The sequence below is a fragment of the Nannizzia gypsea genome, genomic scaffold, assembly GCF_000150975.2.
Source record: "Nannizzia gypsea CBS 118893 supercont1.2 genomic scaffold, whole genome shotgun sequence".
Classification (NCBI taxonomy): domain Eukaryota; kingdom Fungi; phylum Ascomycota; class Eurotiomycetes; order Onygenales; family Arthrodermataceae; genus Nannizzia; species Nannizzia gypsea.
Window position 1 is genome coordinate 3236014 of NW_003345200.1, and position 27884 is coordinate 3263897.

A 27884-nucleotide genomic window follows, 5' to 3' on the forward strand; every position below is an offset into this window, starting at 1 on the left:
GGAACAGGAGGCAGAGGAGCTCAGGGCGAGCGTCCATCGGAGGGAGTTGGTTGTTTGCCGAAGAAAAGTGCTTAGCCAAAAAAATAATAACTACTTAACGCAATAATAATATAGCAGAAGGCCATCCAACCAACAACGAGCCTTAAGATCCGGGGTTATTGACAAGGCTCCCGCTTCTTCTTCTTCTTCCTTCTTGTTCTTCTTCTCCTGCGTCTCGCTGATGGGCCGCCCGCCGACATGTACATAGCTAGCTGAATGCCATGTAACTATGCACATCATCGAGCCTAACTACGCCTCGTAAATATACGATCAGGCAACCCAGCGTTGCGGTTCTCGGGAACCAAAGTTTCTGATATTCCAATTATTTATGAAAATCTCGAGCAAGGCGAGTTCATTGGAAGTTGAACATGAACATGCAATTCAGAGATCATATTTGCATCTGGCCCGGGGGAGGACAAGACCAGCTTGGCCACCGTCCTAGTTATCCTTAATTTTTCTTTCTTTTTGCTTCTATTTGCTGTTTTCGAGCCAGGGTTCTTGTGCTACGAGAATATTGAGTGGTCGAAAGGGGGTCTCGTACATAGACAGGGCGTTTGGTGAAATCGGATATGGTTTGCCCTTTTGATACGGAGTACTGACTGCGGGTTTGGGTTTATCCAGACTGGTCATATAGCTTATTATTCTATAGAAAGTGATGGAGATGCTATACTATCCCCCTAGCAGGAAAGATGGTCAACATGCTGGAAAAGGGGAGCCCATGAAAGTGGTAACTAGGTATGCCTTGTGTACACTTACACAGGGTCTACAATGGCGTCCCGACAACGCTTCTGTGACATGTCGAAAGAGCTTATTGACATGATGATGGACATGTCGGGGCATCACGCCTTTCGGGTTAGCCGAGTTAGCTTGACGGGCAGTACAAGGAGCAAGGACATTGACGCCCATGCAACGCCGACGATAAATGTCAGGCGAAGAGCCTGCTCATACGCTTGGATAACTACAGAATGGCAGAGATAGTCAGCATTTAGGGGCTGAGTACAAATCACAAAGAGGCAAATGTAACGGTTTCAACGTACCTTGACCTTGATGCATCGGGTCCAGCAGACGTATTTCAGTAATAGACTGGCGAACCCGCTTGATGATGGCTTGTCTATCAGGGCCAGTGACTGCCTGTGTCAAGTAGTAGATCAGAGCGTTCTGCAGTGTCCAGCTACTTACCGAAACACCAAATACCGACCCCAGGCTACGGAACAGGCTGAGAGTGGTGGTGGTGACGGCTTGCTCGGCCTGGGGGCTGACTGCAAGAGTCGATACCAGAGTGGTTGGCATAGCGAAGCCCTGGCCGAAGCCTGATGGTAGCAAAAAGAGCATCGCCAGCCACCCGGGAGTATCTCTGTTCATGGAGCCAGTAACGACGCAGGAAAGAATGAAAAAGGCGAATCCTATTATAAGCATAGGCTTCAATCGTCCGCTCCAGGTGATAAAGAAGCCCGTAAACACGCTTGATCCCATGATCGCCAGAGAAGAAGCGAGGATTCTCAGCCCGGAACTGGTCAGAGATTCCAGCTTGACCGCCTGGAAGAATAGTGGCATGTTGAACAGGATGGTGTTGATAACCATGGTTCCGAAGAAGTTCGACAGGATCAGGTTAGCCTGCGGGAAAGTGGACAGCAGAGGCAGTGGCATGACCGGTCGTTTGGCCCTCGCCTCAACTGCCAGGAATGGGATCAGACAGACGCAGAACACCACAAGAGACACCACGATGATTGGGTGAGACCAAGGCAGGATGTTTCCTCCCAGGTTCAAAGTAAGCAATAGGGAGGTGACTCCGGTGATGAGCAGGAATGAGCCCGTTATGTCGAGCGTCTTGACCGCCTGCATGAGTGTCCAACCTTCATTGCGAGCAAGCTGTGGCCCTAGAGAATCTGGGACAACGAAATATGATATTATCAAGTAGACGAAGATGAAGGGCAGCTGTATGCCAAACGCAGCCCTCCATCCAAGAGTGTCTGCTATATAACCACCACAAGCCACGCCCAATGAAGAGCCGATGCCATTACACAGGTTTATATATGACTGATACATGCCCCTGTACTCTATCCGGACGAGATCAGAGCTGATGATCATCCCAGCCGAAACGACACCTCCGGCACCCAGACCGCAAAAGGCGCGAGCAGCAATGAAGCTGCTGATGCTCTGAGCAGTCGCACACCAAGCCGTAGTAATGAAGAAAACGGCAACGGCGAAGAGATAGACCGGCCGTCTGCCAAAGACATCCGAAATGCGGCCGAATACAGGTTGAAAGGCAGTCGAAGTCAACAGGAAGACGGTTGAGAGCCACGATGCTGAGTTTGCGGCGTTGAAATGCGATGTGATGGCGGGATGTATGGAGGCCATCAACGTAGAGTCGAACATGGCTATCAGCCAGGCGAACAGGATGCCAGCGAAGATCGACCAGAACTCTTTTTGGGTAACGTTTATGAAATGAGGATGTCCCTCTGTCTTTTGGTCCTCTGTTGTTCCATCGTTGTTGGCACAGCAGGAATTGCCGTTATCCGGAGCGATAAGGGTCGTGATCGTAGGCTCTATTCCATCTACACTGATGATAGATTGAACTCGGGCAATGTCGAAACCCGGATAGTCGTCATCTGTGCCCGAACGAAGCAGAGGTGTCTCTTCATCCACGCTTTGAGCTTTCGCGGGAGCCATTTGACTTTTTTCAAAGAAAAAGCCCGGGTCCCTAATCGATATATTGGTTGTGGCTTTCGGCAAGTCAAGTTAAAAATGCTTGCGTTAACCGTTTGGTAGGTAACTCGACGTTCTTCTCTCTCGACATCCAGGGGGGGCCAGACTGCAGAAAACACTCCCAACAACATCGACCTGCTCACCCCAGGCCAGCAATCTCCTTATATACCATGACTGCAGGGTTATGGCCCTTATGGAGGAGTCGACCTCGTAACACAGGACTGAAATCTCTAGCCCAAGTTTGTGATGGAACTGCTGATTGCTCAGTGTAAGAGAGGATGTGGGACCTAATCCCTGGGCTGAGACCAGAGAGAGCTCGAAAACCAGACAAGAAGCGAATTATTTGAGGAAGCATCTCGTTTGCCCGCTTTCCTGAGACCGAAATGCGTAACTAGTGATATCAAGCCACCCGTCTTTTCTTTTGGAGGCGTTGGCTTAGAGTTGATATCAGCCTCTCGCCCCTGTTGATCGATGGGTATCATGGTCGGTATTGCGATAGAACTCCACCAAGAATTCTCTAGACACTTCTCCCTCTCTCTGTGTGCCACCTCACGGCAGTGTTCGGGTATCCTCGTAGTCATAGCCATAATCATACAGAGCACTTGTAGTCATAGTCATGATGGTTGCCGTCGTTGTCCTTGTTGTCGTTATGCGGTGAAGTGACGGGGCGGTGGAGTCGCCTTTAACTAGGTTGGTTTAGCTAAGTTAGTTAAGCGTCTGCTTCTTCTTATTCATCCTCGGCCCCCTGGAGAAAAGCGACAAAGGGCGCATCGCGGGCTCCCGACACCTTCCACTGTTTAACTAACACAGTAGACGCCTCGCCCCGACCAAGTACTCCGTACTAAGTAAGTCCAGACTGCAGCAGAAGAGACGCACAAGTCAGAAGCCATGAGACGCCCCATCCGCCTTGCGGTCCTTGAGTGCGACCATCCCCTGCCCGGCACCTCAGCAAAGTACGGCGGGCGCTTTGGAGGGGTCTTCAAGTCGCTGCTGGGACGCTCGGCAAAGACGCTGAACAGGCCTGACATCGTCGACCCAGAGGCGGGACTGGACATTTCAGAGTACGATATCGTGAAGAACGACGTCTTTCCTGCTCTCGAGGACATCGACGCCGTCCTCATCACTGGATCAAGTGCGTGGTTGTGTTTCCTTGCTATCTCTGCTTTCTTTTTGCTCGGAACTAGTAGTCTAACTATTGCGCCGTTACCTTAGAATTCGATGCCTTTGATACTGAGACACCCTGGATTAACAGACTGGTCGAGTTTATTCGAAAGGTGGTGGCTCAGGACCGCGTCAGGGTGATTGGAATCTGTTTCGGCCACCAGATCCTCGGACGGGTGCTGGGAGCCAAAGTCGGCCGTAGCGATGTAGGCTGGGAGGCTGCTGTGCACCCTCTCACCCTAACGGAGAAGGGTAAAGAGGTCTTCGGCGTGGAGAAGCTGGTGCGTCCGAGTGTCTACTTATATATAGCTCGTTTGACTACTGACTACTGACTGATTGATAGAGCATCATGGAGATGCACCGTGATATCGTACATGATCTCCCAGCTGGCACTGTCTCGCTCGGCTCTACGCCCAAGTGCGCCATCCAAGGCATGTACACCCCCCGCAAACTGTTCTCCGTCCAAGGCCATCCCGAGTTTGACAGGGACATCGTCATGGAGATCATGCAGACCAGAAAGGCAAACTATCCTCCAGAGGTCTTTGACGCGGCCATGAAGGTCATCGACGACAAGCAGGACGGTGTCCTCATCGGCGAAGCTCTCTTGAAGTTCTTGGCCGAAGAGTGATCATCATACGGAGTATACATACCCATGACTGACGATACGTGCCATTAAAATACAAGGCCAGTGCTATGAGTTTACGAACGTACATAATGGCGTCTATGATAGAATATGCTAGAATGAATATAGATGCAGGTCATTTTGTTTTTCAAAGCCAAAACCGCTAGAATTATATAAAAAAAATAAGGGTATTAAGTAGCAGGGGCCGCATATATAAGGCTGTAGTCTCCATGTGCCGAGGAGACCGGATGACTTAACTGGCTTCTCTTTCCAAAAAGCCCGGATCGGCCTCTATCCTCCTCTCAAACTTGGCCCACCAATCTCTGAAGCTCTTCAGGGAAATAACCTCTTCGCCCTGAGCCCGAGGATCCGAAGCAGCAAAGCTAGCAAGGAAGTTGAACGCGTTCCCGATAATCCTCTGCGCTAACACCTTTGTCGTCATGCTCGACTGTCCCGCCCTCTTTACCAGCTCCAGGCCCGTCGATGGCTGCTGTAGCGTAGCTAGTTTCTCCCGGACCACCTGTGTGGACTCAATTGCTATCCCTAGTGTGATGGTAACGTTCGGATCAATGGCATCTGCCCCTTCATCCATCATCTCGTTCTCTTGCTCTGCCTCTGTCATCGTTTTCAGCGAGCCCGGGAGGCTGACCTTGAAGATTGCCGACGGCTTCTCGTTTCCTATGGCACCCAGAAAGCGGAATTCAGGCTGTTGCTGCTGGGTTGGGAACTGTATATATACTGCTGCGGCCACATCTGGAGGAAGAGTGACGCCGGGCAGGAGGAAGACGACAATATGAGAGAACCGGGGCGCTGCTGGGAAGGTGAATGCGAAGTTGGTAGGCGGCGTGTTTGGGTCTGGCTGTATAGGCACGGCTTCCGTAAGGCAAGGCCGTCCTGGCAAGACGACGGAGAACATCGCCATCTATAAATTTTTAGTGGTCAATGAGATGAGATCCTGGTTGTAGTAGTAGCTAGAGCAGGGTATTATGGGTATGTATATCACAGCCTGCCGGATATTACACCACGAGCATCCCTCTTCTTTTTATTCTTTACCCTACGCTGTCCGCATCGAAGGCCAAAGAAACTGAACGATAAAAAAAATAGTAAAGAAGCGACTGGGATGTTTCTGGTTTATCGATAAGAGGTACAATGAGATCACCAGTCACGTGAGAGGGTGAAAGTTGAAGCCGAAGGAAGAAGAGGAAGAAGGAAAGAAGACGGTAAAGTACCAGGATCTTTGGGTTGAGAGAGCTTTCATCATGGGGAAGAGTAACCTTGATCTCGTCAATGAATGTGATGTGTGAGTCTTGCGCCTTCGAAAAGGTTGCAAAGTAGATACTGACTCAGTGCAGATTCCCGTACTATCACGATGACCCCGCGGTATACAAGAGATACAGAGAAAGATACCATGAATTCAAGATCACAGGCTACGAACAGACCTTTGGACTTGTTCTCAATTCCATAGTGGACAAGTTCCCCTGGCCAAAGGAAAGCTGGAAGGTCGATAGCGAGGCAAAGACGGTTACTTTGCTTGCGCCGGCGAACGCTACGGAACCACAACGAAGCGCCCTCCTAGCGCAGACGCTGGAGATCGGCGCAAAAAGCGGGAAGATAGATGTTCTTAAGGGCTGGAGGAACGAGCTATACCCCATCTACGGCCCAAAGAAAGAGCTGGTTGCCAGCGTGGAGCGGGCGGGGAGCAGTCTGTTCGGCATCCTGAGCTATGGAGTCCATATGACCGTCTACACCAAGGACGAGCAGAAGGGTATCATGATATGGGTGCCCAGGCGAGCCAGGACTAAGCAGACATACCCAGGTATGCTAGACAATACCGTTGGCGGTGGCATAGCTACTGGAGAGCCGCCATTTGAGAGTCTAGTCCGTGAAGCCATGGAGGAAGCCTCGTTGCCTGAAAACATTGTTCGACGAGACACCAGGTCCTGCGGATGCATAACGTACACTTATGTCCGGGACGAGCGAGCTGGTGGGGAGACAGGTCTGCTGCAGCCAGAGTGCGAGTATGTCTACGATCTGCAGCTCGACCCCAGCGTCGTACCAAAACCATGCGATTCCGAAGTAGAGGATTTCCGATTATGGAGCGTCGACGAAGTAAAGGAAGCGATGTCAAATGGCGAATTCAAGCCTAATTGCGCCCTTGTTCTCATAGATTTCTTTATCAGACATGGTCTCCTCACGCCGGAGAACGAGAAGGACTATCTAGAAATACTCGCCAGGATACATCGTCGTCACGAATTCCCGACAGTCTAGCCTGCGCGTGTATATAACAGAAGGCTTCTTCTGCGTTGGTTTTACGCTGCCTGTTTCTGCCTTTTTTTTGGATCTTGTTCCAATTTCTTCTTGTTTCCTTCAGCTTTTTTTTTCCTTTAATAGACAAGAGATATATCCAAATACCGCATTTTGTTTTTAAAGGGACAGACCAGTTCGTCCCATTTCTAACTCAGACGCCAGCGCTTAATGCAAAACAGACCAGACCCAAATTATCAAAACCAAGCATTTCCATCCCCGTTGATGTTTCTTTGGGTTATTTTCTTTATGGCTCCGTGAGTCCGTGTAGAAAGCAAGAGTATTGATCCGACAGATGGGATAACAAACGACTATTCTTCAAGTGCATAACTACTTCTTCATGAGAAGATAGACGTAGTCGATCTTAAGCGGACTGAGCTTGTTGTATGGGCCGTCAAGATACAGCAAAAGGCCGCCAAAGGAGATGAAAACAGCCCTGAATATCCAACCCCGATTAGCACCTGTAATCGTACCCATATCAAATTTAGAGTAAAACTCACATATTACCCGCCGTACTGCTCTCCTCAAATCTGTACACCTTGCCGTAGCAGACATAGTCGTAGTCGTTTGCCAGAGTGTTCTCCCCCATGCCTACGTCTCTCCATACAGCTCTCTCACCCGTTGCCTCCTCCTTGCCGTCCAGCGCCAGCGTCGATGCCAGAGCCAGCGACAGAGACTCTCCGGGGGCGCATGGGTAGATCTCTGTATTCACATCGAGGGTGAAGGTTATCAGATGGTCCGTCGACGTGCAGCTGATGCGCGAGACTCGGTCATATTTCTGAGCGTTGATCGAGGTGATGCTGAAGGTGTCTTCGAACAGGATCGGGTCCGACATCTTGGGGTGCTTGTTTTCGCTTCTCTCGCGTCTGTCTGTCTTCTGCAGCGTCTAGCAGACTGCTAACTAGCTATCTCGAAATCCAGCGGGTTTTGAATGCGACTTTCAGCGACTTTCCGGTCGTTCTTTTCTTTCTTTCTGGCTTGAATATTTTAAAAAACGAAGAGCCAAAGTTGATGCTGCTTTTAGATTTTTGTGTGGGGCCGCTTTTACGTATAGAGACAAGTTCTACTGTTACTTTTTTTCTTTGAAGATGATCATGGAGACTAAAGGGAAACATCCAGAGACGAGACGCTGACGAGAAGACGATAGAACAGGTTGGAGATGTCTTTTCGCAAGAGGAATATAGGGCTTTCGTCTGGTGGTCCTCGCGACCCTTCTGCTAATGCGCAACAGCCAGTGCAGCAGATCAAGCCGGCAGAAGCTACACCCGGACTGCGCCCCTCCCCCGTCGACGGCCGCCAGACCACGTCCACAGGTACACCTACACTCGATAACTTGCTAGCCGGCCATGCGGGATTAGCTCTAGGAAGCTCTTTACTGGTTGAAGAAAGCGGCACGACTGATTTCGCGGGAGCGTTGCTGAGATACTATGCCGCCGAGGGAGTGGTCCAGGACCATCGAGTTCACGTTGTGGGGTTTGATAGGCAGTGGGCGGCGACACTTCCTGGGCTTATTGGGGCAGCAGACGCCTCTGAGAGCAGTCCTAGCAGGAGTAAGGAGGATAAGATGAAGATTGCCTGGAGGTATGAGCGGCTCGGAGGCTTCGGGCTTGGGATCGCTGGTTCCAGAGGTATGCCGCTTCACAGTAATAAGGGTGGTTACACTTGAGGCGGGGTGCAGGGCTAACTTGCCTATAGTACCAGCTGCAGCTACAGAAACTGCAGGCGACACCCAGCAGGCTTCTCAGGGCAATGCGCCCGCTGTCTTTTGTCATGCATTCGACCTCACGAAGCGCCTTACACACCCTTCTATGCAGTCCATGAATTTCATACCACTCACGAAGCCGAGCGCCAGCACAGATTCGCCCTACTCCGCAATAGCCACACAGCTGTCCGAAGCCATAGAAAGCTCATCTCCCAATACCGTCCACAGGCTCATCGTCCCTTCGCTACTCTCACCCGCCCTATACACGCCCTACGCGAGCCGGCCTGAACATGTCCTGCAATTTCTACACAACATCCGAGCCCTGCTATCCACTTATTCGAGCCGACTGACAGCAATGATAACACTTCCAATATCACTGTATCCTCGGTCCTCGGGGCTAGTCCGGTGGATAGAGTTGCTTTCTGATGGAGTAATCGAGCTCGCTCCGTTCCCTCATACTCTCGACCCAACTTCTTTGGCAAGCTCTGGAGCAGCCACAAACCAAGAAGAGCCGCCACAGGGGATGCTAAAGGTACACCGTCTCCCGGTGCTGCACGAACGTGGTGGTGGTATGGACAAAAACGTAGGCGAAGACTGGGCATTCACGTTAAGCAGGAGGAAGTTTGCAATCAAACCCTTCTCTCTGCCCCCCATCGACGGGGACAACGATGCTCAGCAACACAACGCCTCTTCTGCACCCAAAAAGGAAGACCTGGAGTTTTAATCCTTGTATAATGGGACAGTACAGTACAATCAACTCTGTTTATATCCCGTCCCGTCGTGGTCATCCCGTTCGTATGTGACAGGTTCATTCAGCATCTCATCCAGCTCGATTTGCTCTGAGAGGGCTGGACCCCCGCTGGTCATTGTTCGTAGATAGTTACGGTCGAATACTCCATCCCGAGGATCCAATCGAAAGTCGACATCCCGGCTTCCAAACGCTGCTCTCAGACAGAAACGGATAGTCCAGAGAGCTACCGATGGGCGTTAGACAGGTCCTGAACGGGGGAAGAAAACCTTGCATCTGGGCTTACCAAGTAGAAGTAGAAGCAGCGATAACAGAATCAAACCGAGCAGCGATAGCAAATTCATCATTAAATGACATTCATCGACCGTCGAAACAGCTTCATCCTCAACTTCGTCGTCGTCGTTCAAAAAGGGCGACAATAACCAAGTTTACACTACTCGATGACTAATCGCAAGTAAAGTAAGTCACGTGAAGCTTCAAACTTTTTATTTTATTTTTTTTCTTCCACAACAAAAAGAAACAAAACGAGCAAAGCGATGGAAATATTCAAACATCCCTCGTAAGAGGGTGAAAGCTGCCTGGTAAGTGACGAAGCTCTCTGGTTATGGACCTTTTTGTTTGCATCCTTACATGATTATCACAACTACTTAATCTGTCAATCCCCTGAATCCCATTAAATGGGAATATATGACTGAGAACAGTATTCATTTCTATGACTCCGTGATGCCTCTGCTGCTTTTGCAACTTGTATCAATGACTCTTTGACGTATGATCAGTAACTAACGGGCATCTATCAGCAGGTAACATGGACTTGAAGCCTGGCGTGGCTGCAGGGGAAGAACCAGAGCTTCCAATCCCCATCTCCCTGATATCAGGCCGCTATTTCCTCTTCTCCATCGACGCAGTAACATATCTACGCCGTGAACATCACATTTGCGGTGTGCTAGTAGGGACCCTACCACAAGTTCCGCAGCAAAATGTTTTCTTAGGGCTGCCATTGGAGTTGATGCCCGAGGAGGCTAGGCTATTGGTAGAAAAAGACGTGGCATATGTTGTGGATGACACACAGGCCCATAACCAGGGTATCAGAAACCTACAGGAGGAAGATAAGCGACGCTACCTCAATGAACTGAAGCAGAATGGACTCCAGGCCACCGTTATTCTAGCCGATAAAAAGGCAGAAAGGCGAGAAATAGCGATGAAAAAGCAAAAAGCTAAAGAGGTAAAGAAATCCAAAAGAAAAATTGGAAGCGAAAAACCAGAAGTAGAAGAGGACACATCATCACACGCGGAACCAGGGATTGAGAATGAGGATGGCGATGGTGATGACGAGCTTCTGTTTGCACCTCCAAGGAAGCCGACTGTGGAAGAGGATGCTGCTCCTAGGGCCGGTGGAGAGCAGATGTTAGAAGTCACGCCTGCTACTTCCAGTGGACTGGTACTTAGAACTGCACCCCAGATCCCTGCATATCTCCCAGAAGCTCCCTCGTCGTATCCACTCTTTGCTCACCTGCACTCAAAAGGGTACTTTCTCTCCCCTGGATTGCGTTTTGGTTGTCAGTACATGGCGTATCCTGGCGATCCGTTACGCTTCCACTCCCACTTCCTGGTGGTCTCTACCGAATGGGAGGAAGAATTCGATCTTATGGATCTGGTTGCGGGAGGACGACTGGGAACTGGTGTGAAAAAAGGTTACCTTATCGGTGGTACTGAAAAGTCCGATGATGAGGGCTCTGAACAAACAGTCAGGACGTTCAGTCTTGAATGGGCTGGAATGTGATGAAAAATGCTCTTCACTTGACTCTAGTCCGATTCCATAGTAGCTTTGAGTCAATATGCTCATATCACACCAAAGCTTGTCTTCGGGCCTACTACTACATATTATAAATAGGCAGAACCAAATAACGATACCCAGAAATGGAAATGATCATTACATTGTTTATTTAATGTATTAGAGTACAGCATGCGCCGTTTTACCTAGCTTCCCAGGTTCTTCTTCTAGATTATTCCAACTCTTTCACTCTCTACCTTCTTCATGGCATCGTTACCATCCTCGGTGTACGTACATTGATAGAGTCGAGCCAGCAGATTCTTCGAGCTGGCCCAGATGCCATAGCTGCGCTTGATATGGTTTCTGCTGCTGCTTGGTGAAATCCTGACACCTGCTCTTCAAGTTTCGAATATAGTCATCCGTCTTAAGAAATTATCACATGAAACCCTCCGAAGGTATTTAAAGATAGTCCAGATTCTTCCATTTGAACTTCTTGTTGGCCCTTTCTGGAGCACGACTTTCGAACTGATTCCCATGTATCTCGAATACAAGATTCTTCGCCTCGAGGTCCGTTCTAGCCTCTAGTCCAGGGCCAGACGGACGAGGTATCTCAAATCTAAATATTGTATGTTCCTTTGGAACCGCTGTATCAGGGTAAAAGCAAGTTAGCCAAAGGAAAAAACCTCATCTAAAGCAGCGAGTGGGTAGGAGACCAGGGGATCCGTACTTTTCACGTCATTTTCCGTCGTAATCAGTACAAAGGCAAACCTCGTGTCTCTGACGACAATCCCCTTTAAGCCGACACGGCTCACACACCGGCTGCGTACAACCTGGATATCCGCACCATGAAAATCTGCGCTGGCCAGTTTGCTTCCGTGGCTTGCAGCGGTTATTCGACTGCTTTTCTCAACACCCTGAGCCGCTGCTTTTCCTATTGGATTTGAATCCGGCCGTGGAGCTAGATCGAGGACCTGCCACATATACTCAATCCACAGCTGATTCAAGCCCTTGAAGATATCATATTTCATCTCTTCCTTGGGTAGCTTGTGGACTCCAAGAACTCTCTTCTCACGTGCGGAGAGAGGCTTTGGCTTCTGCTTGCGTAGGAAGTATTCCTTCTTTCGTATACGCTGCATTCGACGCCGTGATCGATTATCAGATGGAGTGGGAGACGTTGGGCGCAAGAAGAGAGGCCGATGTTTGACCTTGTCCGCAAAGAGCTGCTCTGCAGTTTCTGATGGATGTGCCCGTTCCAGGAGCTGATGAGCCATATGTACTTGAGCCATGGTCTCTGGCAGCTATGGTACGTCTCCTGGATATTTTTCCACGCAGTTTACTTCTAGCAGATGATATATGTCTTCCTGGAGCATTTAGGTATTATTTCTCTGATTATGGTGCTGATATGGTGCCCGGTCAATAATAGTAGCAAACCCCGTTTAGATCGTGCCTGAAGCTAGAACACTTAAATAATTGAAAATCAGAAAGTTGGGAGCGTAGAGAGGTTGAAATCACCCTCTTTGTAGATATGAGAGAGCTAACTGGTAAATAGTCGAGGCTTTGAAATTTGATATCTTAGTCAAACGGAGAAACGGAAAAAAGATGTTTGAAGACCCGGACATCATTTTTGAGGCTGGCTTGAAAAGTCAAATAACAACTAAAATCCAACTTCACCCTAAACTCCAACTCACGAGAGGCTAACAACACAGCCAATATTTAGAGAATATCAAGATACGATTAAACGGCCAATACCGATAATGATACCCCTCAGCTCAGATGAATATATGATCTACGAATGAAGCTGGTCTTTCTACGTTAAGCCAATATTTACGTGGAAAGGGCAGTTTCTTTCTTTACCCAAGAGTCGGGTTAATCCAAATCAAGGGAGTATAATGAGTTTTTATTGCACTCTAATTAGTTCCTTTATTTTTCTTTGGCCATCAAGGACAACGGGCGAAAACATGATATCGAAACGAAGATGGGAAAAGCAGCATCATAACAAGAAAAAAAACGGCATGGTCAATATACAAGAAGGGGAATCATCGTTTCATCTCCATATTCAGTTTACAAGAGGCCAACCCAGGCACCGAGGGCAACCAAACCAGCAAGGGCAGCGCTTCCCTTGAGGGCGGCAGCGGAGCCTGGGGAGGCGGTTGGGCTGGTAGTCTGGCCGCCGGTACCAGTGGCGCTAGGGATGCTTCCACTGGGGATGAGAGTGGCATCTGGGATGCTCTGGGTTGGGCTGGAGCCAGAGTCGGTAGAGCTGGGGCTGGAGCTGGAGTTGCCGCCGGTAGGAGTTGCAGTGGAAGAGCCAGAGGCGGAGGTGGAGGTGTTGGAGGCGGAAGAAGATCCGGAAGAAGAGCCGCCTGAGCCTGAGCCACCAAGGGTGCCTCCCTGGACCTCAGTTGGCGAGCCACTCTCGGGAACAATCTTGGCTCGGTCCTTGTAGTCGGCGTGGTTGTTTCCAGAGGATCTGATATTTCAACATGTTAGCTGGATACACATCTTCTTCTACATCTTTGGAATACTGAAGTTGACTTACGGCTGGTTGATGACAAGACTCATTCCGTTCTGGCAGTGCTTAGCGACAGAGCAGTAGATCCATTTGGTCTTGTCGTCCCGGATTGGGACGGTGAAGGTGACGCCCTTGCCCTTCTCGACGGTGTCAATAACACCGGAATAGATACCCTCTCCATCAGCTGGCATGCATGGGCTGTCATATTTGCCCAAGGTGACGTCGTGGTGGCCCATGACGAAGTGGAAGACGACCTCGTCTCCAGCCTTGGCCTTGATGTTGTCTGGGACGAACTTGAGGCCGCCCTGGCCGACCATGACGTCGATGGTTTCGGCAGCAGCGATGCTAGCGAGAGCGACAGCGCTCAGGACAGACTTGGTAGCAACCATTGTGATGATGTCTGTACGGGGATTCGAAACCGTGAGGTGGTTTTGAGAGGTGTGTATGTGAGTGTAGAGTTGTAGATTTGCGAAATATCTAAGGTGGCTTTGGGGGAGAACAGAGGCCGCGGTCGAGGAAGCTTCCCTTTATATAAAAGCCCCGGCCTCAATTTACTTTTTTTATCCTTTTAATCACCGTCTCCAGTTAAGCCCGTATTATTTTCTTTTCTAATTGAACAGTGGAATCTGCCTATTCACCTTCCCCAGCTACATGAAAGTGACTGTGAAACCCATGCTGCCGCAGGTTTTCTTTTCTTTTCTAGAACTAAGTAAGTATGTACGGGTTTTCCGTTCCAAGGGCCCAATAACTAAGCCAGGGTCAAAGTTCGTCCGCAAGCCCCTAGCCCGCCAGATAGATAGACGGGCAAATAGGCATCTACCAGCTCAGAGGCGAATGAAAAAAGGAAAGTGGTAGCTGCGGGCAGAGGAGCTGGAGAGAAGCCTATGGGATGTCCCCAGACAGACCAGCGTTAGCGGTAGGTAGCCTGGACAAACAAGCAAGCAAGCCTCTTCCTCCATCCGCTAAGCTATTGACCAGTGATCTCGCATCGGACAAGGGACAGCATCTCGCAGAGCCTGCCTGGATCGGTACAGGGCGGTTAGGAAGGGCACAATCGAGGACGGACATGGGACATCCTTGCTCCAGTGGCTCCTGTTCCATCTTCACTTTGATATTCGTTTGCTGGACGATATGACATCCAATATCAAAGTCTTCCCCTGAACGGTTTCGCAGGCACTTCGAACAGATGAGCGTTGCACATTGCCAGTTACGGTCCTGTTCAGCAAACGATGTGTTACATGCAGTCTCTCCGACTTTCTCTCCTACTCTCTCGCTCTCTCTCTTTTTGCCTTCGTTCTCTCCTCCCGTATAGAGAGGGACGGGGCTGCCCAGGATCGACGCTTGATATTACAGGCCCTGGAGATCGACGCCGTAAGGGGCTGGTCGCCCGGTGCTTAAGTAAAAGAAAGTAAAGTCCGGGGTATACGGGGACAGTCAAGGCCCTCCATTATGCAGTTCTTCAGCCAACCTTAACGGCACTTTTGACAGGCCAGCAAGCCCGCAAGCGAGACGACGATGGATAGCCAAAGTTAAATAGAGAGCACATGCGTAAGCTCTGCGGACAGCCGAATCACCAACAGGCATCCGGCCTGGTTGGAGCCAACGGGGGCTCAAAGAACCAGCTGGAGGCAGTGCAAGCGTTGGAATCATTTCCAGATTACAAACGAACCACGGCCTGGATTGGTACGAAGTCAAGCACATTTTAGCGCCCGGTTTCAGGCCAAGCAAGAGACGGTGGCCCTTGATAACCATTTCTCGAACACCACCACATGGGGGTTCCATCGTTCTTGTTTGTGGAGGGATCCAGCGTTGGCCAGGGGGCAGACAGACGGCTGCATAGCCTGTGTTGGCCTCGCCTCTCATGCTTCATGCACCGTGACCTGGACTACATCGAGTTACTTGCATGACGTCGGCGTCTCGGTTGGCCGTACTTGTCAAAAAAGAGTCTCATGAAATCGGCTTCCTTCTTTACGAAACGACGGCAGGGCAGCCGGGGTTCGGAGATTCATGTCTGAGCCCCTTTTTCATCGTCACGGCAGACCCCGTATTGGCCGATGCACCCACGGCATGGAGTATCGATTGGATGTCTTGCCGTCCCGAGGGCCATGAAACTTCACTCTGCCTCAGTACGGAGTGTTATGGGCGATTATCTTGCTTGATCCTCAAGCGTGCCATTGGTAGTGCCCTCTGCCAGGCCGTCCCACTGTAGCACGTCACTAATGCTCCTTGTCACTCTTTTGGGGGACCCTGCTGTATAACCAAGTATACGAACCATGTTAGACTCAATTCCAGTCGCCCAAAAGGGAAAAAGAGAGGGCCCTCTCGCCCGATAGTTAGTTAGCTATCTAACCAGCCAACAGAAGGGCCATCCTCATATCTTGTCGTCATTCCGCCTAATGAAACGCCTGTCCAAGATGGTCGAATATATACTCCCGTCCTTGGAGATCAATCAACGATGTTCCATCTCGATGCACTCCTTCCGATCGAGCCTCTTAAGCGATCTCACTTCCACCCGGACAAGCAACCAAGACGGCTTGATAGAGTCTTTTAGGCGGCCCATCGGGGCACCATCAAGCAACACCCACAAAGGAATCGGCAGGCTCTGGGGACTATATCTATTTACGACCGTCTGGCGAAGCTGATTTGACGGGTCTTCCGTAGCTAGTTATCTAGTCGGTTAGGGAATGGGACAGACGGAAGCAAACTACAGCCGTTCAGTGTACGGAGTATCAGAAAACAAGCCGGAGACTCCCACCAGCCACTCGAAATGAGCCTTTTTGAAATCCATGAATCGTCTATCAAGAGTCCCAAGACCGGCCAAAATAGTGTGAAAAATCTCACCAAATTTTATGACGCAAATGCCCTGTTCAAATCCAATGCAGCAGCCCAAGAGTCGCACCAGCTAACTAACTTGTTACATCCGGTCGTCAATTGAACTAGAAGACTGCCCTAGAGCATTATCGAGATAGCTTGAGGTCAAACAGGAGGTCTCGAGCAGCAAGATGGAATATTTCCATGAGATGCCAATCGATGTATTAGTTATGCCGGGCCTTTTGCTCGAATATAACTACTTCCCGATCCCCACCCCCGGCTCCCTCTGCACCGCCGATATAACTAAATAAGCCAACTAACTATTTAACTAGTTAGCTAACAGCGAACTAAATAGGCTGTAGAACTTAACCATTCTCCTCATGCTTCTGCTTCGCTTGCAAGACGCTCTTATATTGCGGCGTCTCGCATCTTCCTTCAGCCTCTTAACTATCACGTGGAATTGGGTGGTTCTGGCTGTTCAAATAATGTCAACCATCATCGCCAGCCGCAAAAGCGAAGGCGAAGAGACCAGTTTGACAGTCACTCTGACTGGCGGGTTGCTTGTCCGACTGGTTAACTAGTTGCTGCTGCGATCTGTGTAATCATCTCATCTGGGACAAGAGGCCTCCTTTTTGTTTCCTCACTCAAAGTCGGGCAGTCAGCGAGCTACAGCTCCATCCTCATCGTCATCTACTCCTGGATTTCATAGCAGTTGGTTATAACGCTTCATCAGATGGCATCCATGTCATACTCGACAGAGGGCCAGAGACAATGCAGAGTTCCTTTGAGACCGGCGAGGAGGAAGCAGAAGACGCCGTATCTCCACGATTACATCATGTATCTCATCGCAGACCATCTTAGCCCGGTGGACCTTCTCAGCTACATACATGCCATCCCTTCGCTAGCCCATCTCCTGACGAGGAAACAGATCAACCGCCGTGGCAATGATGGTTCGTCACTGTTACACCTCGTCGTGTCAGAGCGAGATGTCCAGATGGCAAAGATACTCGTTACAGGCTCATTTGATCCGAATGTGCCGGACAGAGACAACGCCACTGCCTTCAGTCTCGCCGTCAATCTGGGATACGAAGAGATGGTCAAGCTGTTCCTCGAGTGCAAGCAGCTCAATGTTAACTCTGTGGATAACCAGGGTTTTACTGCGTTGATGGCTGCTGTACACAAGGGCTACGCCAACATAGTCGACCTTCTTCTGCAGCGAGAGGATATAGATTTCAACATACGCAGTGAAAAGGGCGATACTGCACTTGTTATTGCGATAGGGAAAGACAACAGTAGCATAGCTAGAGCTCTCCTTGCGAGAGAAGATCTTGATGCCAGCTTTCCCCGTCACCGGCCTGCTTTTCGTGCCATATATCACCCAGATGCATCCCGTTTGAGACTACTGCTTGCTCGCAAGGAAATTGATATCAACTGCGCGACTGAAACTGGCAGGACGATGCTCATGCAGGCAGTGGAATATGGGCATATTGAAGTAGTCAAGCTGCTACTAGAGCGAGAGGATCTCGACGTCAATGCCGCAGACCATTCCGGAGACACGGCGCTGATCATCGCGGCGTTTCGTGGATTCAATCGCATAGCCTCCTTGCTAATGGATCGAAAAGAACTCAATATGAATTATCAGCTCTTCGATGGCACAGCTCTCATGCACGCCGCGCGGACCGGATTTGGCGACCTTGTCTATGTGCTACTTAATCGGCCAGACGCCGATATCAATATACAAGACCACCATGGTCGAACAGCTCTTATGTTCGCAGCTCGTGACGACCTGAGTTATACCACAGCTGACAACGCCGCGCAGGTCCTACTTGCACGAGAAGATACCAATGTGAATATAAGAGACAACCGAGGCAGGACAGCGCTCATGATCGCAGCAGAAGGTGGACAGAGACGTAATGTCGACTATTTACTGAGGAGGGCCGATATCGATGTTGATATACAGGATGGTAACGGAGCTACAGCCTTAACCTACGCTGCTGCGGGGGAGCATGAAATCGTCAGAGAAATGATCCAGAATTACCTTGATGCTAAGGGGCAAAGCCTCGGCTCTCTCACGGTGGAAGGGAATGGCAACCTTATCTGCGGCTGAACCTGCTGGAAGTTGAGCATTCTGCGCCTCAAGATTGTTGTCTAATTGATATCTAGACAGATACTCCGTACATAGGTAAGAATCGAATTCTTCTGAGGACGAAAGTGTCGCCTTTAGCCCAGCTATAAAATGGCTTGCCTATAAGTGCTCAAAGTCTCCGGTTTTATGTTTCAAATCAATATAACTCCCACTACCAACCAACCAGTTAGTTCTAGCAAGGACTAGACTACGCTTTAGCTGCATGTGAACAGCCAGTTCTCCGCGCACTATTTTACTAGAATGGGTCTTCAAAGACCGAAAGTCGCTCAACAAACCCTGGCTCTTAAGGATGGCAAATGTTCAGATATTCCATGCCCGCCACTCTCCCAACGACGGAGCGGTCTGTCAAGGGAGGTTAAGCGCAAATCAGCTGAGAGGCTACAGTTCGAAGAGCATATGTCTAAGGTTTGGCTTTTGAGCGATAACTGCCTGAATCAGCGCAGAAGATCAACTGAACTATATGTCTAGAAGCTCGTCGAGGGTATGGAATGCAAAAGGACTCGCCCTACGGCAAAACCAATGTTGAACCAGTTGTGCACGAACTTTCAGCCCTGTATACATAGCTTTGGTCCAGCAGTTGATCTACGAACTCACCGTCCCTTAACGGAGTACCATATAATGAATAATAAATGTCCTTAAGGGTCAGAGTACAACCCAAGCCATACCAAGGAGCTATATGCAGCTATGTAACCAGAGTACCATTATTATCAGCTGTTTAGGTGAAGGGGAGGGAAACAAACAAGGCAACATCCGCGCCAAGGGCTGCTATGCAATGCGGTGCATGGGATCCCCTCCCGGCTCTCCAGGATGGGAAGAAATTCATGGCGGTCCAGAGTCGAGGAGATCCGTAACCCCGGTCTCATCCATGCACCTAATCATATGAAAGGCGGACAATCATGACCTTTATTGGCCTGGTGGGTGTGAAGAAATTCGTGTCCAGTCTGATCCGTTTTCGGAAAACACACCCGATCATCAAAACCTTTATCGGAAGAAACGACACAACAATGCTAGCGGTAGCTTAGTATAGCATTGACAGCACACTCGCAGCCATTTACGGTTGTATATATATATTTAGAATGTCTAACTATGCAAAGGGGTGGAGGTTCATGAACGAGCGAAGACTGTCCTCCACCTACAAGCATGTCGTGGGGGGCGGATCATAAGCAGAAATGGTTCCCGAGTCCATGCACAAGATTGCAGGGTTAAGGAGTAGTACATCTTGGACGAGAGCGGTTGCTATTGAGCAAGCGACTAGGTCGGCTACCGTAGTTCGACCAGTTTAAAATCACTCAATCGTCCTCTCTCCCGCCAAATATTTTGAGAGGTGACTTTTTGCCTTCCATGGTACTATTGCGATTCTTTCTCTTCGTCTTAAATCACCATGGAGTTTAAACCGGGAGATTCGCATAAATCGGAGGGCGAGACGGTTGTGGACGAGGACACGGAGAATGGCGCCCTTGAGTTTCTGGAAGATTGCGAACATCGAGAGAAGCAGCTTCTTCGACGGATAGATTGGCGACTGCTGCCTATCATTGGCGCGCTGTACGCCATATCCCTCATTGACAGAACGAATGTACGGTCCTTTCTCCTGTACAATGTTTGAATTTAGGAAACAAGCTCAGCAAGTGGTCTAGATATCGAGCGCTCGCATAGCGGGTTTGAACCAAGAATTGAAGTTGTATATCGGTTCGCGATACTCTATCGCGCTGCTGGTATTCTTTATTCCATATTTCATTTTCGAGGTATGTCAAAACGAACTGCATCTGCGCTGGGAGGTTGCACTGACATGTGAAATGTAGCTCCCATCGAATTTGCTTCTGCGAAAAGTTGGCAGCGCCGCATGGCTGGCGGGTATAGCGTTTGCCTGGGGAACGATCATGCTCGGATCGGTATACATCTTTCAGTCTCGAGGCCGTGACGGGTGTAAAAACTGATAACATTTCCTGTTAGGGCTTCATCCACAACTATCAATCCTTGGTTGTGCTCCGATTTCTCCTTGGTGTTTTCGAGGCCGGTAAGCTCAACTAGTGTGCAAATCATATGTACTGCCAACTAAATGCGGGGTCTAGGATTATTCCCAGGATGTGTTTATCTTATCTCCTGTTGGTATGTGAGATATGAGGTTCAAACTAGGTATGCAAATTCTTCAGCTTTGCAGGTTGTTGGTGGCGTTTCTGACCCTGGATACGGAAGGCTGGCTATATTCTACCTTACCTCGGTTCTCGCCGGCGGCTTTTCAAGTATCCTATCGTTTGGACTCATTCAAATGGAAGGTCTTGCTGGCTTCCATGGATGGAGGTGGATCTTTGTAAGTGCACCAATTTTCATGACGTTACTAGAAACACGATCAGGATTAACCTTGGAATAGATTGTTGAAGGAGCCATGACTCAGGTCATTGCCATAGCAGCTTATTTCATCATCATAGATTTCCCAGACAAAGCAGCAAAGACAAAATTCCTCACGGTGAACGAGGCGAAATATATTTCGCACCGATTGGAAAAGGATAGAGCCGATTCCGTTCCTGACCCGGTTACCCTTGCTAAGCTGAGGCTCCATTTGGCAGATTGGAAGCTATGGACATTGTAATTCAACCAGCGTCCTAATTATTCGGTTGCATGGCTCTAGATGCTGACAAAACGTGTATAGTTCGTTGATGTTCCTGGCAACCACAGTCCCAGCGTAAGTTCCCTTATAAAAAATGGAAGACAATGATAATGGGCCATAACTAATTTTGGGTAACAAGATATGCTTTAACCTATTTTGCGCCCATCATTATTAGGGTAAGTGAGATCGTGTGTTCTCCGAAACGTTGTTACCCACAAACTAACTTGCGGGGATTTCCAAGGCTATGGGGTATACTCCAGCCATAACGAGTCTGCTCACGGCACCTCCAACGGCATTTGCCTGTGTTGTAGCCATGGCACTGTCCTGGGTGGCCGACAAGTACCGTATGCGAGGACCCATCATCGTCATCCAGTGTATCCTCTGCATCATCGGTTTGATGCTAACGGCATATCACCCAAACAACAACGTCCGTTATTTCGGCTTCTTCCTTGGAGCAGCTGGCTGCCAGGGGAACATCCCAGCCATCCTCGCCTACCAGTCAAACAACATCCGGTTCCAGTCCAAGCGAGCTGTGGGAAGCGCCTTGCAGATTGGATTCGGCGCACTGGGAGGCATCATTGCATCAACGGTATTTAGAGAGCAAGATGGGCCTAGGTATGTGCCAGGTCTTTGGGTGACTACAGCGTTTCAGTTGTTCATCCTGGTGGCTGTGGCATTCACAACAGTTATCTTCTCGAAGCGAAACAAGCAGGTTGATGACGGCACGGCGAAGACCCCCATCGAGGGGCTAGAAGGGTTCAAATACACCCTCTAACAAAAAGTTTGTCCATCTTCATGATAATCCTCCCGTACGGAGTATAAATGATAATAATATTTAATCTCTGCGTCTTTTTGTTCGTTTTATTTTATGTCGAGTTAGAGTTCCCACGTGATTAAATATACCGTATTGGTACCTGAAACGGCTATTGATACTGGTACAGCTTCGGTTACCATAAATACCAAACCGAAAAAAACAAACACAAAAAAAAAAGAAAATAACATCAACATTTTTTTATTTTCGCTTCTTTTTGGGCATCAAAAGCAAAGCAAAAACAGAGCAGAGCAGCAAAAAAAAAAAACCAACAAGCAACGAGCAGCAGAAGGGGGCGGAAGAAAAGCAAAGAAAAGGGTCCCAAATGCATACCGACACAGAGGTAACGAGCGGCATTGCATTCCGGGGGCCACACAGCAGGCACCCTCTGGGGACAAACATATCTACGCCATGGTTCCACCAGGCCGTGAAGGTGAGCCTGACAAGAGCAGCCATCGTCCCAATTGCTAGCTAGTTACTCCGTACGGGACGGGATAATTAAGTAGTGACTAGCCAAACCTCCACCAGAAATAGAGCTATACATAGCACGGCGCATACTCTGTACATATTTCGTCCTCCCTACTCCGTACTCCGTACAGAGCACTTATATCTGAGAGAAGATATCACGACATAACTCTCAAGGGTTCGACGAATCGTTACCCTGTGTCCATTAGTTTGAGTCATGCGATAAGAAGAGCATAAACAAGGCTTTCTTTCTCGACCGACAAGAAGGAAAGAAAAGGATAAAAGAAGGCCTGGCCCAACCAGGTTGCTGGTGTTGCATTCGCCATTCACCCACGATGCGGGCAAGAGGCGAAGGACGAAAGGCATGGGATTCCCATGACCATGGGTTTTGAGTAAAAGCCATGAAGTTGGAAAAAAAAAAAAAAAGACTGACTGCATGGGGTTCGACGATAAGGGTTCACTGAAGAAGAAAGCAGGAGAAAAAGGCTACGGGAGAAGATTCTACCCGTTCCGTCACTTTGGGACTGGGGACTGGGACTGGAACCAGGACTGGAGCTGGAACGCAGACGCAGCGTGGACGAAACGGGGTGACGGATCCCGCCTGGTCTTGCCCTGTGGTGCCACGGACGGTAGGGAAGGCGACGGAGGGTCTGCCCAGAAGAGGCCATGACACAGGGAGGCAGTCGTTCTTGGGTGGGATCGTTCCCAACCAGGGGGTATAAAGGTGTATACCCTGGCCTATATCAGAATGTTCGGAAGACAAGAGGTGCAGGGTTGGGACCGAACCGACTTTGCTTTTCCATTTTGATTCTGCCCGTCTTCTGCTGCATGACGATAGTTACGAAGCCTTGTGCATTTGAATTTCGATTTTATGCATCGGCGTGGTTGTTTCGAATGCGGCATATGGATGACTACTGCTTCGAGCGAGCGACAGACTTTGCAGTTTGGGTGGACATGCTTAGAGCTCGCGATTAGGCAGTGGCCTGATCAAGGGATATGAAGCATATATAATCACCGATGATGCATCACAGCAACTGACGGACTGCATGCATCCAGCGCGCGTGAGAGAGTTATCCCCTCCACTTCTGTACTCTGTACGGTCTTTTGCATGCACCAGCGAACTGAAAGTGCCACACGTGTTACTGACGGCCCTGGTCCGGATGAAGCTGCTAGAGTACCGCCGCAATACTACGCTGGCTGGCACCCAAGAGATCTAATTACGTATCCCCCCTCCCCCGTGTTCAGCGGCTGATCGAGATGAGATGGGAGGCAAGGGCGAGATGAGTGATCGCAAAATACCCTAAAACAATCCTCTGAAGAAGCTTAACCAACCAGATCTCTACCGTCCGGCCCCAAGGGCAGAAATGACGAAGAATCAAGAGCCGAATCGCCAACTTAGCAGATCGAGAGCGAGCCCAAATGGCCAGCCAGCGAGCTAGTTAACGGGTTGATTGGACATGGCACAGCATGACAGGGGGAGAGCAAATCTCTGACTCGGTTTCCTTTCTCACTAACATGACCAACCAGAACACGCCAATGCAGGAGCAAAAAGGCCGCAGAAGAAGCCCATCGACCGACTGGTCAAGGGGATGGCCCTTTATTATCCTCTCCTCCCTGCTACCGCTACAACTACCGACTGCATTTTGTCCCCCCTGTCTTGCTCCATGAGAGGCGGCTGATGACTGGCTGATTTTATCTACGCTGGGTTACTTAGTGGGGAAATCATGCACATGGATCAAGTCAAGTCATGTTTCTGGCCTTTGTGCTGGAACAGGGTTTGATAGGACAGGCGAGTGAACATGCAGATGCAGTGCATGGGAGGACGAAAAGTAATAGTTGATGGCCGAGTATAGGCAGGGGTGCAGACAGGGTAGGGAGTCAGGAGTTGTTTGGCATGGCATGGACTTGCTAGAAACGGCGATGGGGGCCTTATCTACGGGGTACTGAGATAAGTAGAGGGACAGACACGGAGTATATACGTAGTAGATCATATACATATAGTAGTTTATATATTAAGTGCAGAAATAATATGGACGGATATTAAACTGTGTTCTTAGATTTTTAGTTGCTTGTCTAGTCTTTCTGTGTATGTAGTAAAGAAGTAGTGGTATGTGGTAGATGGTGATAGGTGGTGGTAGGTAGTAGTAGCAGGGACGAGGCGAGGGTATACATCAAGACACAGAACAACAGGATGCTTATCAATCTTTGCGAGATCGTTAGGGCGTGCATGAAGCAAAGGCCGGTCCAGTCGGAAGGCAAGGTGAATCAAGGGAAGCAAGTTAGGTCAAGTCAGGTCAGGTCAAGGGGTAGTAACGGCAATAAAAGGGCAAGCGTGAGAGTCGTAAACCGTCATGTAGTAAATCGAATAAAAACAGCTAGCTAAGCAGGCCAATGTGGTAGAAGCAGAAGCAAAGAAAGAAAGTAAATAAGCGAAGGTGAATGTCGTTGTAGGTGGTGGTGGTGGCGGTGATGGTGATGGTGATGCGTTGGTTGATTGATATCTCTAGTCTAGGAAGAGACATCTATAAGCGCCAGTTTCTCCTCGACACGCCGAAGTATCTCTGGGTCTGGCTCTGGCTTGATCTTTTTAGGCCTGTTGATTGTCATGTTAGAAACGAGTTCAAGAAGCAAAGTAGAAAAAGGGAGCGTAGACGTACGGGTCTCGAATACAGCCGCCGCACCGCTCGTGGTGGCACTGAAGACATATCTTCTCTCCGCCCGTGAACATGGACGAGCACTCATGACAAGTCCACCGAACGCGCCGACGAGGTTTCCTCCAGATCCGCTCCTGTGGCTCAAACGGCGGCTCTGCATCGCCAGGGTATCCGTCCGGATACTTGTCTATCTTTGCCCTGTAAAAACGATATTAGTATATGTATGCCGGTAGATAAAAGGAAAAACACCACACGGAAAAGTCAAAAGACGTACGGATCTCTAGGACATTTCTTGCACCGGAGATGATGGCAGTTCAGACACTCGGTGGCAGAGCCTTCGAACAAAGTGCTGCAGACATGACAGGTCCGCCGCACACGCTGGCGAACGGGCTTGCGCACAAGATCCTGTCCGCCTGTCCGACTGGGGATAGTCAACATGATCTTCTCGGGGCAGGTGTTTCGTCCTTCATCCCTTGCGCGATCGCGAGTGCCACCTGTACTCGCAGTACCACCGGCACCAGTAGCAATAGCGGCAGTGGTTGTCGCAGCTGTGGTACCGGGTGTTGCAGATGTAGTAGAAGTGGCGGTACCGGCGCCAGCAGCGGTGTTGGTGTTACTGGCAGCAACATTAACGATCTTCTTCTGGACGCGCTCCCTCTTGGGCTCTGACGAAGAGGTCGTCTCCGACTTTGAAGGCGGGTAGCGGAAGCACTTCTTGCACCTGGTGTGCTCGCACTTGACGCACACCTTGTCGGCGCCAAAGGTAGCCAGACAGCGATGACAGTTACGACGGACGCGCATACGGATGGGTTTCTCGATCCGTTCGACCTGGTTATTAATATTGTTGCTTGCGGCGACGGCGTTGATATTGTTGATGTTGATGTTGTTGCTGGTAGAAGTAGGCGTAGGGCCGGCCGGGGACGCAGCAGCCAGGCCAGTAGCAGGGCCGGTGATCCATTCGCCTGGTTCGAGAGTGAGGCCGTACTTAGCGAAGAGGGCGCGGGCGCGTTCTTCTTGCATGGAGGTCCACTGGCGAGGAGCTGGAGGTTGACCTTGACCTGGGCCTTGACTGTGCGAAGGAGAGGCAGATGGTGTTGTTGCTGCTGGTGCTGTTGGGTCTGCGGCGAGGTCGGCGTCTGCGGGTGCAGCGGCTCTGGGACGAGCAGCCAGGTGCGGTCTACCGGTGTTTACATGTTAGTATATCAACCATTGCAAAGATATATAGATGTATATATATATAAGACGAGACGAAGAGGGAACTAAAAGGGACGACCGACCTCCTGTCCATGTCCGCCGGTCTGCGAGGCCCCTTGAGGGCGGTCTTCATGCGCTGGATGTACTTGGTGAGCGTATCCTCCTTCTCCTTGTCGCCGCCGGGCTTCCCTGGCTCCCTGGAGTCCGACATGGCTGGCGAGACAGCGGAAGAGGTGGTCAGTGAGCAGAAGCCAGGGTGAATCAGGAGTACGTAGTTAGTATTAATATCGAGCAGACGAGAGCAGCCAGGGTCGACTGATGTGCTATTATAGTTAATAAATAATAAGAGCGAGCCCAGAGGCCAACGCAAACCCCAGAGCTGTGCAGAGAAGAAAAAAGGGACGGCAGCCAATGAGGGTATCGAGCGTGGTTCCAACGCCGGGCGAGCTGAGCGATGGGAAGCCCGAATCCGTGGAGTTGGGATGCGAGCGGACGGGTTGAAGAAGACAGACAGGACGAGCAGGACGAGCAAGCCAGGAAGGGAATCCGCTTCTTTTTCTTCTCCCTCTGCTTCTTGTTCTTTCTTTTCCCTTGTCGATGATGGGACGGCTAGTCGGAGGGTGCGAGATAGATATGTATGCGTCTTTCACTCTTTGTACGGGGGCGGCTTTTTTTTCACTCGCTTGCGTCTGTCGAGAGATTGCGTGAAATAGAAAACTCCCACGTCGCTGGCAGACAGAGAGAAGGCCGAAACCGACAGCAACAGAGGACGGGGACGAGTCGAGGAGATAGCGAGGAGGAGAGAAGGAGCAGGGAGGCAGAGTAGAAAAGGCGAGCGGGAAAAAAGCATCAACAAGCAACACCTGCGTGCCTCTTCTGCTTCTTTTTTACTCTCGACCTTCCTGCTGCTTCTGTTTCTTCCTCCGTCCCATCACCCACTAGCTTGGGCGGTTCCACCGTTTCGCCTCTCGCTTCTGGCACCCCTTGGCGCTCTCTATCTACGGAGACTCTCACTTACTCCCTGCCCTCTCTACCATCTCTTACTCTACACACTACGATTACTCTTGCCTATCTTGCTCTTTACTCTTACCTTATTCCATCTCCTATCCACTTCTCCTCTGCTTTATCATCTTCTATCTTCTTCTTCCGTCATCTCCATCTTCATCTTCGCTTTTCTATCAACATCAACTTCTTCATCCCAACTGGCTGGTCGTCCCGTTACCGTATTACCATTACCATACCAGGCTCCACTTTACGGCTCCACCGGTATCGCAGCCCACCCGCCGCTTTTAGCTCAGCATGACTCAGCCGCCTGCGAAAACCACCCCAGCCCGCCCAGCCCGCCCAGCCGTCCCAATGGCCAACCACGCCTCGGCACCACCCACGCTTAAAGCAGCCAGGAAAAAGCAACGCCCACCAAAAGCGCAGCGAGGGATCCCTCAGTACCGACTTGACGGCGCGCTGCCTAGTTCTCCCGCTCACTTTAGGGCACTTCTCTAGCAGCGCTTTCGCACTCACTTATGTACATGCACTCACTAGCTGGTATTAATAGACAGCCATCGCGTCGCACGATCTCCCACCCCCTGCCCGTCTCATGTTCCACATGCGCTGGCACCCTCGCCCTTCTCTGCGT

General features: G+C 50.0%; 12 protein-coding genes across 12 annotated transcripts; 6 read left to right on the forward strand and 6 right to left on the reverse strand.

Annotated features, from left to right (window-relative positions):
* Positions 1-878: 878 nt before the first annotated feature.
* MGYG_03226 (multidrug resistance protein fnx1) lies at positions 879-2709 on the reverse strand (the record flags this gene model as incomplete). The annotated part of the gene is made up of 2 exons (XM_003175657.1): positions 879-997; positions 1077-2709. The coding sequence occupies 2 exons, from the start codon at positions 2707-2709 to the stop codon at positions 879-881; spliced, it is 1752 nt and encodes a 583-aa protein (XP_003175705.1).
* Positions 2710-3633: 924 nt separating this feature from the next.
* On the forward strand, positions 3634-4534 carry MGYG_03227 (GMP synthase; the record flags this gene model as incomplete). The annotated part of the gene is made up of 3 exons (XM_003175658.1): positions 3634-3877; positions 3958-4187; positions 4250-4534. The coding sequence occupies 3 exons, from the start codon at positions 3634-3636 to the stop codon at positions 4532-4534; spliced, it is 759 nt and encodes a 252-aa protein (XP_003175706.1).
* A 247-nt stretch (positions 4535-4781) lies between these two features.
* MGYG_03228 (DUF775 domain-containing protein) lies at positions 4782-5450 on the reverse strand (the record flags this gene model as incomplete). Its single annotated transcript, XM_003175659.1, has 1 exon — positions 4782-5450. One exon carries the CDS (start codon positions 5448-5450, stop codon positions 4782-4784), a length of 669 nt encoding a protein of 222 aa, XP_003175707.1.
* A 337-nt stretch (positions 5451-5787) lies between these two features.
* Positions 5788-6796, forward strand: MGYG_03229 (thiamine pyrophosphokinase; the record flags this gene model as incomplete). The annotated part of the gene is made up of 2 exons (XM_003175660.1): positions 5788-5828; positions 5881-6796. The coding sequence occupies 2 exons, from the start codon at positions 5788-5790 to the stop codon at positions 6794-6796; spliced, it is 957 nt and encodes a 318-aa protein (XP_003175708.1).
* Positions 6797-7162: 366 nt separating this feature from the next.
* MGYG_03230 (DNA-directed RNA polymerase I) lies at positions 7163-7667 on the reverse strand (the record flags this gene model as incomplete). Its single annotated transcript, XM_003175661.1, has 2 exons — positions 7163-7268; positions 7333-7667. 2 exons carry the CDS (start codon positions 7665-7667, stop codon positions 7163-7165), a joined length of 441 nt encoding a protein of 146 aa, XP_003175709.1.
* Positions 7668-7991: 324 nt separating this feature from the next.
* On the forward strand, positions 7992-9258 carry MGYG_03231 (paxneb protein superfamily protein; the record flags this gene model as incomplete). Its single annotated transcript, XM_003175662.1, has 2 exons — positions 7992-8460; positions 8528-9258. 2 exons carry the CDS (start codon positions 7992-7994, stop codon positions 9256-9258), a joined length of 1200 nt encoding a protein of 399 aa, XP_003175710.1.
* An 829-nt stretch (positions 9259-10087) lies between these two features.
* MGYG_03232 (hypothetical protein) lies at positions 10088-11062 on the forward strand (the record flags this gene model as incomplete). The annotated part of the gene is made up of 1 exon (XM_003175663.1): positions 10088-11062. The coding sequence occupies one exon, from the start codon at positions 10088-10090 to the stop codon at positions 11060-11062; it is 975 nt and encodes a 324-aa protein (XP_003175711.1).
* A 450-nt stretch (positions 11063-11512) lies between these two features.
* On the reverse strand, positions 11513-12339 carry MGYG_03233 (ribonuclease P protein subunit p29; the record flags this gene model as incomplete). The annotated part of the gene is made up of 2 exons (XM_003175664.1): positions 11513-11697; positions 11781-12339. The coding sequence occupies 2 exons, from the start codon at positions 12337-12339 to the stop codon at positions 11513-11515; spliced, it is 744 nt and encodes a 247-aa protein (XP_003175712.1).
* Positions 12340-13114: 775 nt separating this feature from the next.
* Positions 13115-13954, reverse strand: MGYG_03234 (hypothetical protein; the record flags this gene model as incomplete). Its single annotated transcript, XM_003175665.1, has 2 exons — positions 13115-13523; positions 13593-13954. 2 exons carry the CDS (start codon positions 13952-13954, stop codon positions 13115-13117), a joined length of 771 nt encoding a protein of 256 aa, XP_003175713.1.
* A 3155-nt stretch (positions 13955-17109) lies between these two features.
* On the forward strand, positions 17110-18483 carry MGYG_03235 (hypothetical protein; the record flags this gene model as incomplete). Its single annotated transcript, XM_003175666.1, has 1 exon — positions 17110-18483. One exon carries the CDS (start codon positions 17110-17112, stop codon positions 18481-18483), a length of 1374 nt encoding a protein of 457 aa, XP_003175714.1.
* Positions 18484-19903: 1420 nt separating this feature from the next.
* MGYG_03236 (hypothetical protein) lies at positions 19904-21902 on the forward strand (the record flags this gene model as incomplete). The annotated part of the gene is made up of 10 exons (XM_003175667.1): positions 19904-20095; positions 20157-20264; positions 20322-20411; positions 20473-20536; positions 20592-20655; positions 20716-20830; positions 20891-21105; positions 21170-21202; positions 21267-21303; positions 21369-21902. 10 exons carry the CDS (start codon positions 19904-19906, stop codon positions 21900-21902), a joined length of 1452 nt encoding a protein of 483 aa, XP_003175715.1.
* A 3009-nt stretch (positions 21903-24911) lies between these two features.
* MGYG_03237 (hypothetical protein) lies at positions 24912-26462 on the reverse strand (the record flags this gene model as incomplete). Its single annotated transcript, XM_003175668.1, has 6 exons — positions 24912-24996; positions 25061-25255; positions 25332-25498; positions 25685-25904; positions 25980-26234; positions 26335-26462. The coding sequence occupies 6 exons, from the start codon at positions 26460-26462 to the stop codon at positions 24912-24914; spliced, it is 1050 nt and encodes a 349-aa protein (XP_003175716.1).
* Positions 26463-27884: the final 1422 nt, after the last annotated feature.